Source organism: Oratosquilla oratoria, chromosome 3 (genome assembly GCF_046742065.1).
Source record: "Oratosquilla oratoria isolate Oo_2021 chromosome 3, ASM4674206v1, whole genome shotgun sequence".
Lineage (NCBI taxonomy): Eukaryota > Metazoa > Arthropoda > Malacostraca > Stomatopoda > Squillidae > Oratosquilla > Oratosquilla oratoria.
The window spans coordinates 15,661,992-15,676,095 of record NC_134779.1 but is presented as its reverse complement, the minus strand read 5'-3'; the positions used below and the strand labels follow the sequence as shown (position 1 = coordinate 15,676,095).

Genomic DNA, 14,104 nt, shown 5'->3' with positions numbered 1-14,104 from the left:
CATTCCCAAATGTCTATTCCTCATTACACTCTTCAATCCACCAAGGCATTTACTTGCTTCTTTCAATCTACATTCTACCTCCACCTTCACTCCACCTTTTCCTGTCACATTTGCAGCCAAGTATCTAAAACTATCCACTTCCTGCAGTCGCTCTCCCTTTATGCTCACTTCCAGTCTACTGCCACTTTCACCCCTTGTACATCTCATCACCTTACTTTTACCCACATTTATCTTTAGAAAAAGTAAAGAGGAAAAAAGTAACTATGAAAAAGACATTACAGAAAAATGCAAAGAGCAACCCAAACTATTCTATAGATATGTGAATGGTACATACATGCATATACCAAAGGCTTTTTCCCCCTTACAAGGGAGGTAGACAAAAACAAAGGCATAAAAAGCATTCTCACCCATTCCATCCCTAATACACTCCACTCCCCTCCACCCTCTACCCTCACTCTTATCTTGGCACCTCCTGGATGACAGGTCATTCCTGCATCTGCCCTGTGTCAGAAGCAGTGTCACAGGAAATGGTGAAACTACACCAAGAAAATACAGAATACACATAAGATCTAGAAATGGCCGAAGTCATGAATAATCATTTCAAATCAGTTTTCACTAGAGAGAAGGTACAGCATTGGGATGAAGTAAGGAAAATGTGATCTTCCCACATGAGTGAAATAATAATAACACAAAAAGAAATAATAAAGCAATTAACAAACCTTGATGTTAGGAAATTGCACGTCCCGGACAGAATTGCAAACTAATGGACAAAATATATAACATAAGTTGCTCACTTAAAGAAGGAAAAATACCAAGAGACTGGAAAAATGCAAATATTGTACCAATATATAACGAGGAAACAAGGCAGAACCAACTAGTTACAGACTGTTCTCACTAACAAGCACTGTAGCCTAAGTTTGTGAGAAAATTATCAAGAATTGATGGGTAAAACACCTGGAAGAAAATAATATAATAAACCCAAGACAATTTGGGCTCAGACAGGGAAGATCATGTACCACAAATTTAATCTGTTTTTACTCAAGACTAATAGATATAATACAAGAAAGGGATGGATGGGCTGATTGTGCTTTCTTGGACTTACAAAAAGCCTTCGAAAAGGTACCGCACAAAAAATTATTTTAAAAATTGGAATACATAGGTGGGATACAAGGCAATCACTAAACTGGATGGAGGCCTTCCTGAATGGTAGAAAGATGAGAGTAGTACTCAGGGAAAAATATTCAGGTTGGAAGGAGGTGATTAGTGGAGTTCTGCAAGGATCTGTATTGGCTCCAATAATGTTTACTTTTTATGTGAATGACATGGATGAAGATGTGGAATGTTACATGAGCTTCTTTGTAGACAATGCTAAATTATTGCGGAAAGTGAAAACTGAAACTGATTGCAAATCACTACATGGAGAACTGAACAAGGTTTGGAAATGGAGTCAGAAATGGGAAGTGGACTTCAACATTAAGAACTGTAGCATAATGGAGTTCGGAAAAAGTAAAAATAGAATATCAGGACAATATACAATTGGAACTAAGGAGGTAAAGAAAGTGGGATCTGAAAAAGATATGGGAGTAATTATCTCAAACGAACTGTCCTCTGATAAACAAATAAACAAAATTGTCAGAGAATCCTATAACTTGATAAGATCAATAAAAGTGGCATTTACCTCTTTGGACGAAGAAATTATTAAAAAAATATTAGTAACACTAATATGGCCTAGACTGGAATATGCAGTGATGTTATGGTCACCCAGTACCAAAAAGAATATAAAGAAAATTGAAAGAATACAGAGAGCAAGCACAAAAATAGCTTCAGCACTTTCAAACTTGTCATATGAGGAGAGACTGGCTAAACTGGAGTTACTGACTTTGGAGCAAAGAAGAGAGAGAGGCAACCTACTGGCCATTTATAGAATCATGAAGGGCATGGAAATGCTTGAAAGAGAGAGGACTTGTTAAATTGGGACAAGAGAAACACAAGAGGTAAGAAACTCAAAAAAGATAGTTATAGTAGAGATCTGAAGAAGAACAGTTTTCCACACAGTGGTGGACACCTGGAACAAACTGGATGAAACAATAGTGTGTGCAAAAACCATACACGTATTTAAGATACAAAGGTGGGACACCACGAGCATAGCTCCCCTTCCCGTAAGATACAACTAGGTAAAACGAGGTAAATACACACACACATAGTGGAGTCAGAAGTGGGAAGTGGAGTTCAACATTAAGGAACGTAGCATAATGGAGTTCAAAAAAGTAAAAGAATATCAGGACAATATATAATTGGAACTAAGAGGTAAAGAAAGTGGGATCTGAAAAAGATCTGGAAGTAATTATCTCAAACGACATGTCCTCTGATAAACAAACAAAATTGTCGGAGAATCCTATAACTTACTAGGATCAATAAAAATTGTGTTTACCTATTTGAATGAAGAAATTATTAGAAAAATATTTATCACATTAATAAGGCCTAGACTGGAGTATGCTGCAACATTATGGTCACCCAGTACCAAAAAGAATATAAAGAAAATTGAAAGAATACAGAGAGCAACCATGAAAATGGCCCCAATACTTTTAAACTTGTCATATGAAGAGAGACTGGCTAAATTGAAATTACCGACTTTGGAACAAAGAAAAGAGAGGCGACCTACTGACCATCTATAGAATCATGAAAGGCATGGAAATACTTGAAAGAGAAAACTTACTAAACTGGGACAAGAGGACATAGAAACTCAAAAAGGATAGTTATAGAAAAGATCTGAAGAAAAACAGCTTTCCACATAGAGTGCTGGACACTTGGAACAAACTGGGCAAAACAATAGTGTGAATTTAAGAGCAAACTAGACACTGTGCGATACAAAGGCAGAACACCATGATTGTAGCTCCCCTTCTCACAAGATACAACTAGGTAAATACACACACACACATATAGTTGGAGAGGGTACAAAAGAGAGCATGCAGGATCATCCTGGGCATGGGGTATAGCGGTTACGACCACGCTCTTACCACCCTTACTCTATCTAGGGTGTCCCAGCAGCACGGTGAGGCACTAAAGAAATTTGGGGAAAGCCTGCTTTCCCACCCTAGACACCGTCACTTCCTCCCTCCCGATGCTCCACCACCTTGCCACACCACTAGACACAGAAATAGGCTCTTATCATTCAAAGCACCAAGGACTGACTGCTACAAAAACAGTATCATCCCATCCATTGTGCACATAATCAACTCTATGTAAACTTGTACCGTGTATATACTCTAAGTTTTATATTTTTAATCAGCTTTTGCACTGTGTTATTGTCAGTGTACTACTGCGATTGAAATGAACCTTTTATTAGTAGTAGTATATATATATATATACAAGAAAAAAGACTAATAATAGGGATAAATTTGACTCATCCTCTTTGTATTCTTTCAATCTTTATTCTATATTCTGTTTTGTATGAAAACTGACATTGTTTCACCTAAAACTAGGTGTAGTGTAATTGTTGTTTGAAGGGGTAAATGGGAGAGTGGGAGGCAGCTGCACAGGATTGTATATGTGGGGCAACTCACTTATTTGTCTGAACATACCAAAACTCATGCTACACCATCTGATGAAAAATAACTCTATCATTAACTGAGAACAAAATAATCTTCAAATGAGCTCTAATTCACTGATGAAATCAGTGAATTAATGTTGGATGCATGTAGGATGATGTATCCAATATGTTTCTGTATTTTATTGCTCCAATTACAGAAGCAAAAAAGCTATAGCAGTACAAAATAAAATGCATGAGAAAAATTCTCACCTTATTATTGGTCACGTGGCGTAGTACAACTGGCTTAGTGAATGCAAATCTGAAAGACAAATGAAACATAGTAGTATAAGTTACATACTGAACAATAAGCAATTACACATATATTCAAAATGTTCTCTGATTAGCATCAGTTCAAGTTGGACAGTGATGACAAAGGAAACTCACACAGAGATATATAAACTATCCAATTTCCTGATGTTTCATCACAAAGGACTTTAAAGTATTTCACATTCCTTTGAAAAAGTTCACTGTATTGAAATGTCAGGAAATTGAGTTGTTAATATCTTTGTTGGAGTATACTTTGTGTCCATTTTAGCATTCTCTTACATGTACACAATTTATGAAAGAAAATGTTGAAGTACTCCATATATTTCATTATGATTCTTGTAGTTTCCCATATAAAAATACTAAACTAACAACTTGCACTACAGATAAAATTGTGTCTAAGTATACCCTGAGCACATCCAATTTCAAAATATATATTTCACTTGTCCATTTCAATATGCAATTAATATTTTGCAAATGAAAACTAAAGTATCTAACATTTGTGTCAATACTGTGCCACAGAAGTGAAGTCATATAAGGAAAGATTTAAGGAAGGCAGCAAAATGTAGGAACAGTAAGAGTTCAAAGTGATCAGCATTCATTTTTGAGTGGAGATTATTCTCCAATTATAAAATAATGCTGTATGACTGGTCCATAGGATTGTCACTAAAGTCCCTAAAATATTGACTGCAAGATTTATGCAGTCAGTATCCCATATGGGGAATTCAATATGTAAATCTATAACATTCCTTAGGAATACATTGCTGAATATACTTACTCATCAATAAAACCTTTAAAAGACAGCTCCTTGTCAACAACTTCTATATTGCAAGGTCCTGGTTGTGCTATACGATCTTCAGGTCTTGTGGTCCTGATGGAGGAGGTACAAACACCACATTAAAGACAATATAATATTACCTACTGAAAAACTTATCCCTATGCACTTGAACCCTTTTGCTACTAAAGGGTTGTCACAAAGCTGAAAACATATCTGGCACAGGCTAGAATAAAAATAGAAAGTGTCCCCTGATAAGGAAAGGGGTTCATTGAGATGTATTTACATACCAGTTGTTTACAGGATCAGAGGAGGGAATGAAGAAGTTAGTGACAATGTTTGGAAAGGTGTGTGAAAGAAGGAAGTTGAAGATAAATGTGGATAAAAGCAAGGTGATGAGAGGAGGGACTGAGGAAGTTAGCGACAGAGTTTGGGAAGGTGTGTGAAAGAAGGAAGTTTAAGTTAAATGTGGGTAAATGTAAGGTGATGAGATGTACAAGGGGAGAAAGTGGCAGCAGACTGGAAGTGAGCATTAAAGGAGAGAGACTGGAGGGAGTAGACAGTTCTAGATACTTAAGTGCAAATGTGGCAGGAAAGGGTGGAGTGGAGGTGAAGGTAGAATGTAGGTTGAAAGAAGCAAGTAAATGCCTTGGGGGGATTAAAAAGTGTAATGAGAAATAGACATTTGGGAATGGATGCTAAGAGGAGATTATATGAAAGGGTGATTGTGCTGATAGCACTGTATGGGGCAGAAACATGGAACATAAATGAAGAGATTAAATGTGTTTGAGATGAGGTGCCTGAGAAGTATGATAGGCTGGATAGAGTGAGAAACGAGGAGGTGAGGAGGAGAACGGGGGTGGAAAGGGAGTTGGGAGATAGGGTTGATGAAAGAGTATTGGGATGGTTTGGACACATGGAAAGAATGAGTGAAGAAAGATTAGTAAAAGAGGTGTGGAATGCAGAGGTGGAAGGAGTGAACATGAGGGGGTGAAAGGGGCATTGGGAAAGAGGGGAATGTCTGTTAAAGAAAGACGGGAGAAAACAGAAGATAGGGGTGAATGGAGAATGGTTATGTATGGATGATGCTGTGATGCATGGAAGGGAGTGGGTAGAGGATAGGGGATGAAGGAGTGTGTGTGAAAAAATAATGTGACTCAGCCCGAAGGGATTTCTTCCTGTCTTCTCTTTTTCTGGTTTTAATATCTAGATTAAAATTGGACAAAATGCCTTGAGAAAATTATATGATAAAAGTGTGACAGCGTCAACCTAAAGACTGCTCTTGGACTAAAAGATCAGTCTCATTTGTGAACATCAACCCTGTTTATGGGCATGTGGCACACTTCCCTGATGTTGAATTCATTTACAAGGTAATCTCTACAAGAGACAATCATTGGTGGGGAAGACAATGGGGGCTCCTTCATAATTTATGGGTGAAGCGAATTGACCAATCCTGCCAAGAGCTGTCTGGAATGGGAATGGTGGTTGCATGAGGACATGACATCACTAAAGTGATCCCCCCCAAAGCATTTGCCCTCCACAGTTAATTATACTTGTGTAGCTTTTCTGCTTGGTTGGGTGAAACTATAAATTGACCCTTACAGTTGTTGTTCTAAGATGAAAATTTACCTAATGTGGTAGTTAGATATTACAATATCATGCAAACACATTTTTATGATTTTTCATTTCTTTCGTTTTTGCATTTCAAATTTCTATTTATTTATGGAATGGTTACATTAGCCTTAGGTTATGTTCGGTTTGGTTAGGATATACTGTATTAGGTTATTAGTTATTGGACAACGTAAATTTCACGTTACATATACGGGTTTGCGTGATTCTGGAGTTTTACCGGTCGAGTCTTTGAAATGAAAATAAATCATATAAAAAGAAAAACAATCATATTTACCATCCACCATCTTCTTCTACATCTACATGGCAGACTTCGCAGTTTCCAAAACCACCTTGAAGGATAACTAAAACAGCACAAAATAAAACAGTAGTCCACGTAGTCGAGTAGTTTGGGAGCATGTTTTCCAACGATGCGAGAGTTGACAGGAGGCTGAACACCCTAGTAGTCCTTTGCAAAACTCTTCACTGGACATGCATGCAGCACCCACAAATTCCTGGAGTTACAAATGTCTCTTAACAATGTGATGCTCCCACATGGTATGAGATAATACACATTACTGTTACCAACAAACGCGTTTCCCTTCTCAGCATCATATCACGGTGGGGCTGGGAATGTCACAGGTGTTTTTGAGGATGCCAACAAAACAATGACGCAATGTAAACAACTGCCAAAGTATCGTATGATATCTGACATTGCAAAGTTCAAACTAAGCAAGAAAATGAACAATAAAAAGATTACAATAAACATCTAGAACTGCGACTTTGGAGGGCAAATTAATGGTATGAACGGTCAACTGGTCCCCAAATCTGCACCCCTAGGACAACTGGTCCCCCAAAAATAGGACATCTCGTCCCCAGTTTTTTTATTTAAACAATAGTTTTGAGATATTTAGCAAGAATCAAAATACCATAATATATTATGTACAACACTTTATTAAATAATACACAGGTATTATATATTACTCAAAATAGCAAGAATCAAAATACCATAATATATTATGTACAACACTTTATTAAATAATACACAGGTATTATATATTACTCAAAATAGTAAGAATCAAAATACCATTAGATATTATGTATAATATTTTTTTTTTAAATAATACACAGGTAACACACAGGTAATGGCCTAGACGCTGGGTTGACCACCTCGCAGGTATTGTCTGATAGCACGCAGTAGGTCTGGGATAGTTTTCCTGCCTTCCTTGTAGTCCGTCACCAGGTTGTACAGGCGAACCTGGAGCTCGATGTAACACCGCTTCGACCGCTTGTGCTGACGGATTCCACGGTCATCCTGGAGGAGGACTGCATCTACGGTGGCTGCCTCTGCCTGGAGACACTCGATGAGCTTCCATATGGTTGGATTGGCGTGGCCCACTAGACTGGAAAATTTATTGTTCCAGACCTGAGATATCCAACTCCTGCAGAGACTGGATCCCGAGGCCGGTGAACAGACCGGACTCGTCGAAGAACTCGCTTGCTGACGTCAGGTCTAGGCATCCTTGCCTTGACCTCGTCGTCCAGATCGGCGATGGTGAAGCTGAGGATCTGGTTTGGGCGGTCGTTGGTGACGGTAGCCTTTCTCTTCATAGACTGGCGAGCAGCCTCCACCTCGCATGCCACATTGTCTGAAAGGTGGGCATGCTCACTATCCAGCCTGTGTTCACACAGGCCGTCAGTGGTCTACAGGCGAGCAGAACACTTGAGATCACGCCGGACACACCGCTAGATGCCTTCACCGGTCCTCTTGGAAATGTTCTTCTTTGTAAGCATGAAGCCATTGAGGAGGATCTTCTGACCACCCCTCTGTGAAGTGATGACCTGTAGCTCGTCTAATATGGTTGAGTAGCTCAGTAAAACTGACATGACTTGTCCTGATATACCAGGTTTGTATACTGACCTTGCCTTGGTGTTGAGCAGATTCTGTGGAGCAGTGGGTGTGTGAAAGAGGTGTGATAAGCACTTTTTGAGCAAACATAGAGCACATCTGAGGTGTGGCCCAAGCAGTGGGGTGTGAAAGAGGTGTGATTAGCACTTTTTGAGCAAACATAGAGCACATCTGAGGTGTGGCCAGAGCAGTGGGGTGTGAAAGAGGTGTGATTAGCACTTTTTGAGCAAACATAGAGCACATTACATTACTGGTGAAGCACAAATGTGTTTTATTGGACTTCATCTTATGTTTAGTAACATAAATAAATATAGAAAAAATTAAGTTAAAAACCACCAAAACATTAAAAAAAAACATATATACGAACAATAGAGAACACATTTGGACAGTTTTTAGAAAATTTATTTTGAGGACGAGTTGACCACCCAGCTTGTCATTCGGGGACCAGTTGTCCTAGGGGAGCAGTTTTGGGGACCAGTTGTCCTACAATCGATATAAGGGGTGACTCCCAGAGTGTCGGAAAGACGGTGCAGGGGTCGAGAATAAACACACAAAAGTAAAGTATATTTGGTTTTAGTACTGCATAGTTTAAATTGTGTAATCACTGTAATGTATACATTTTCCACGTTGATGGAAATATCTTCCATAACATTCTTAACTCTCGTGCCGTTCACACCCTCCGCTCAGCGCTCCCGACGAGAAAGTAATTCAACATGGCACATACCAGAAACAGCAACAGATCCAAGAAACTTGAAGATATGGTGGAGAGTCTTGTGAAAGCAAGAGAAGAGGACAGACAGTTCCTGATGCAAGCAAGGAAAGAAGACCAACAGTTCCTAAGCGAGTTGAAAGAGATAGTTAAACAACAAAGGCAGGAGATACAATATCTCAAATCGACTGTAGTTAATCTCCAAGCTAGAGTGGAAGACCTAGAGCAGTACACGAGGAGAGAAGATATAATCATCAGTGGTTTAAAGATTGTGAAAACGTATTCGGAAGCTGTGAAAGGTGACTCCGACTATAGTGCAGATAACAGTGGCCAGAACATTGTAGAAAATCAAGTGATCCATTCTCTAAGTAACAAGGGAATACAGATCAGAGACACAGAGATATCAGCTTGCCATACACTGGGAAAAAGAAAACAGGACGGTACCCAAAATGTGATCGTGAGATTCGTTTCAAGAAAGTCGAAGGTGAACGTGCTGAAAAACGCCAAGAAATTGAAGGGGACAGGCGTCTACGTGAATGAACACCTGACAAAACGAACCGGAGAGATTGCCAAAACAGCACGCGACATGAGGAAACAAGGGAAGATCATCTCGACATGGACAAGAGACTGCAAGGTGTATATCAAGTGCAAGGATGAAAAAGTACATCAAGTAAGTAATCTTGAACAATTAGTTGAATTTCAATAGTTCACATTCCTTAATCTTCTAACACAAACATAACCATGAACACTACAACTAACACAAAAACTAAAACAAACATATCAAAAAACTGTTCTTCATGCCATACCCTTGTCCCTACCAATCACCTCAAATGTACATTATGCAAACATTTATATCATCTCATGTGTGCAAATATACCCGTAAATACTGCCAAAAATAACCCCAATATTTTCAATAACTGGTTCTGCCTAGACTGCTCAAAAACATTTCCCTATCATGCCATCTCAAACACAGAAATTAATATTTTGTTTTCCGCGCCAAATCTCGCATCAAAAAAACCAGATGTATATACCGCCATTAAGAAGTATAAAGAAATAGACAAAATATCAGAAAAGGAATTTTCGATATTTAATCACAATAATACCCAAATTGACCCCGAATTAAATTTTTACTCAAAATTAACAAAAGACAGCGATTACTATAGTGATACACAATTTGACACGGTATTTCGTGATATTGATGGTTTCACACTAATTCACATCAATGCAAGGAGCCTAAACGCCAATTATCAGAAAATTGACTGTTATCTCAAGTTACTCAATAAAAGCTTTGACGTTATAGTGATAAGCGAAACATGGATTGACCCAGGATGTCTAGTAAACTTCTTACAAGACTATACTCCTTACAGTGCTAATAGACAGATCCAAAAAGGCGGCGGAGTCTCTATCTTCATAAAAAAATCAATTTCATGCAAACTAATAAATCAATCCACTAATTCGTATGAGAACCTATTTGATTGCGTAGCTGTTGAGATTTTCAGTAAAACTAAAAAGAATACCGTCATAACAAGTATTTACAGAAAGCCAGGCACAAACATCAATGAGTTCACAAATATGCTTGAAGAAATCATAACTCCATTTAGAAATAAAAATCTATATCTCTGTGGTGACTTCAACATAGATTTACTTAAGTATGAGACTCATGAACAAACAAGACACTTTACAGATATGATTTTCTCTTTAGGTATATATCCTTTGATAAATAAACCAACCCGAATAACAAATACAAGTGAAACATTGATAGATAACATTTTCACCAATATTGTAAACTCCGAGATTCATAGTGGTATCTTAATAAGTGATATAAGTGACCATCTACCGGTATTCACTATCAGTCCAAAAGAAATGCACTGCATAACAAAACCCAGAATTGTACTTAAACGTAAAATTGACGAAAAAGATATTGCAAAATTAAATCAATGCTTAAAAGAAGAAAATTGGGATCAGGTTTACGAGTCAGAAAATGCCAATCTATCATATAACGAATTTGTAAGCATTATCATGAGTAATGTAAACAAATGCTGCCCAGAGAGAGAAGTAGAAATAAAACCACGTAACGTAAACTCAAAACCATGGTTTACAAACGGTCTTAAGAACGCGTGTCGAAAGAAAAACCAACTTTACAAGAAATCAATTCAAAGCAAGTCCTTGACAGACGAAAACAAATACAAAGTGTACAAAAACAAACTTACAACAATTTTACGCAACTGTGAAAAAAAAATACTATGACACACTGCTTGAAGGTTATAAAGGTAATATAAAAAAGACATGGGAAGTAATAAACAACTTAACTAGGCACAAAATTAATAACACCAATGAATTCATAGACATTATTAAAAAAGGAAAAACTAAAAAAGAAGTGGCAAACGAATTTAATGAATTTTTCTCCCATGTAGGACTTAACCTCGCGAAACAAATAAAGACAACACATCAAACTTACGAGACATTTTTGAAACACCGAATAAATAACACTATGTTTTTAAAACCCGTCACGGAAAACGAACTTATGAACACAGTAAAATCGATGCAGAACAAGAAATCACTCGATTGCACAGGAATCAATATGAACCTCATAAAACAAATTATGCCTATCATCAAAGATCATTTTCTGACAATATGCAATAAATCATTTGAACAAGGGATATTTCCAGATGCAATGAAAATAGCAAAAGTAATACCGATATTCAAATCAGCCGACAAATCAAGTTATAATAACTATAGACCAATTTCACTATTACCACAGTTTTCCAAAATTCTTGAAAAGTTATTCACAATTCGCCTTGACTCATTTCTAAAAAAAAATGACGTCATTTACCATAGTCAATATGGATTTCAACGAAATCTTTCAACGTCTACAGCAGTAATGGAATTAATTGAAGAGATAACTAACAATATAGAACAAAAGAAAAAGACAGCCGGCATATTTATTGATCTTAAAAAGGCATTTGACACAGTAAATCATGAAATCCTAATTCGAAAGGCCGAATACTATGGGCTAAGAGGTAAAGCTAATGACTGGTTAAAAAGTTATCTAAAAAACAGGAAACAATATGTGGCCATTGAGGAAGAAAGATCACACATTCTACCAGTTACATGCGGAGTACCTCAAGGTTCAGTTCTAGGACCCAAACTATTCTTACTATACATTAATGACATTACAAATGTATCCAACCTTATGAAATTTATACTGTTCGCCGATGATACCACCATTCTATGCTCCGATACAAATTCCGACAAACTGATCAAGACAATTAATGAAGGATTATGTCAACTATCCAACTGGTTTTCAGCCAATAAGCTATCCTTAAACGTATCAAAAACTAACTACCTGCTTTTCTACAAAAATAGTGAAAGTACTAAGCCGATCAAAATAAACAACGAAATTATTGAAAAAGCGTCCGTCAGTAAATTTCTAGGCGTGTATTTAGACGATCAACTTAATTGGAAACATCATATAAATCACGTGATAAATAAGATATCCAAAACTTTAGGAATTATGCATAGAATGAGAAATATTCTCAATGAAAATACCCTACGTACCATTTATTGTAGTCTACTACTACCATACTTAAACTATTGTTCAGAAATTTGGGGTAATACTTATCAAACTAATCTTCAACGCATAATTACCTCTCAAAAAAGGGCACTGCGTATAATCTGCAATGTAGGTCGTTTGGAACATACAAATAATTTATTTAAAAAACTAAATCTACTCAAATTCAATGACTTAATAAAGTACAAAACTGCCATTGTTATGCACCAAATCTACAATAAACACATGAATCAAAACATATTGAAATTTTACTCAACTTACGAAACTCGCTATGCGACTAGGCAAACAAACGACTTCTTTAAAACTCAATACAGAACAACCAAAAAAAGCCAATGCTTATCTATTATAGGTGTTAACACATGGAATAAACTGGAAAAGGATTTACCTAAGACAAAATGTTTATCATCATTCAAACGATACTTAAAAAAGTCTTTAATCTTTAAGTATTAGTATATTGAACACTTCAGGTCCATTTCATGGTTGTATTCATGGAGAAACTGCCCAAGTCTGCCGCTCTTTTTTTTCTATTCCAGCAGGTCACGGTGACCCAGATCTGCGCATTAAGCAATTATCGTCCCGTCAACAATCGACCTGACCTCTCACCTCTCACCTGACCCCCACAAGTTGCGATGCCCCCGATTTCTACGTGAGGTCGGAGTTAGCGGACGTCGTGACGCATGCCATTGTGTGTGTGTATATATGTGTATGCATGTATGTGTGTATATCGTGGACGGACGGCTCGTTCGCGGACGGCTCGTCCGCGGGACTGGGAGGTGGGACGGCTCGTCCACGGGAATTTGGACATCTCGTCCAATGACTTTTTTTTTTTAATAATAATAAACATAATTTGCAGAACAATCAAACTTTATTTACATATTTATATATACAGAATACAGTTTTTTTGAAATCTTGTCCGTGGACGAGTTGACCACCCATGGTGGTGTCTGTGGACGGGTTGTCCTGCTTTGCAATTTTGTGGACGAGTTGTCCTACAATCGTGTATATATGTGTGTAGATGTGTATGTACCATACTACCATGTAACAAAAATAAATAAATGAAAATAATTTTTTCCTTAAGGGAGAGCAACTCCCCATAAGCTTTGCTTCTCGCTCTCCCTTTTCAACTACCAATTTTGTAAAAAAAAATGTATATATGTATGTCTAATTGTATTTAATATTGTTGAATAAACCTATAATAATAATAAAAAAAATATACTGTATCTATATATAAACGAAAAAGTTGAAATATGAGTAGTTTGAAATTGCATTACGGCTATATTGCATGTATTCGTATAGCTACACAGCAAAAATATATTTTGAACCAAAATTAATTATTAACTAAATAACAGACGTCGAACATTTTTTTCATATTCCAAAAATTCTTTTCACAGTTCAAACTAAATTAATATTTTTACGTTTCGTGAAACACATGCATACGTTATATACTCGTATATATTTTCTCACTTATTTCAGGGCCCGAAGAGATTTCTCACGGTCTTTTTTTTCTGCATGAGGGGACGGAGAGGTGGGGTTGCCCATTAAGTGAAGCGGTCTTGCTGTGGATGAACTGTGTCTTTGTACATTGCTTCTGACCCAGGACAGTGGGCGGGATACAGGGATGACCAATCATCCATGAGGAGCTAAGATGAGAGGGAGGAAAGGGTGGTGGAGGGGACTGG

At 37.3% G+C, this 14,104-nt stretch overlaps 2 protein-coding genes across 4 annotated transcripts in view; one reads left to right on the top strand and one right to left on the bottom strand.

Moving 5' to 3' along the window:
- LOC143020836 (jmjC domain-containing protein 8-like) overlaps positions 1-6,911 on the bottom strand; it is a 33,739-nt gene extending 26,828 nt beyond the window's left edge. Inside the window, exons 1-3 of one of the 2 annotated variants that reach the window (XM_076177673.1) lie at positions 6,535-6,911; positions 4,632-4,724; positions 3,800-3,848 (exon numbers count right to left, since the gene is read on the bottom strand). In XM_076177673.1, the coding sequence (XP_076033788.1) occupies positions 3,800-3,848; positions 4,632-4,724; positions 6,535-6,656 (264 nt within the window). In that variant the 5' untranslated portion in view covers positions 6,657-6,911. The remainder of the gene's footprint in view (positions 1-3,799; positions 3,849-4,631; positions 4,725-6,534) is intronic. The other variant, XM_076177664.1, reaches the window with a different exon arrangement.
- A 1,989-nt stretch (positions 6,912-8,900) lies between these two features.
- On the top strand, positions 8,901-13,211 carry LOC143020826 (uncharacterized). 2 transcript variants are annotated; one of them, XM_076177650.1, is made up of 2 exons: positions 8,901-9,524; positions 12,962-13,211. In XM_076177650.1, exons 1-2 carry the CDS (start codon positions 8,904-8,906, stop codon positions 13,037-13,039), a joined length of 699 nt encoding a protein of 232 aa, XP_076033765.1. In that variant the 5' UTR covers positions 8,901-8,903; the 3' UTR covers positions 13,040-13,211. The 2 variants fall into 2 exon arrangements, with proteins under 2 accessions (XP_076033765.1, XP_076033758.1); XM_076177643.1 differs by having other exon boundaries at positions 12,959-13,211.
- Positions 13,212-14,104: the final 893 nt, after the last annotated feature.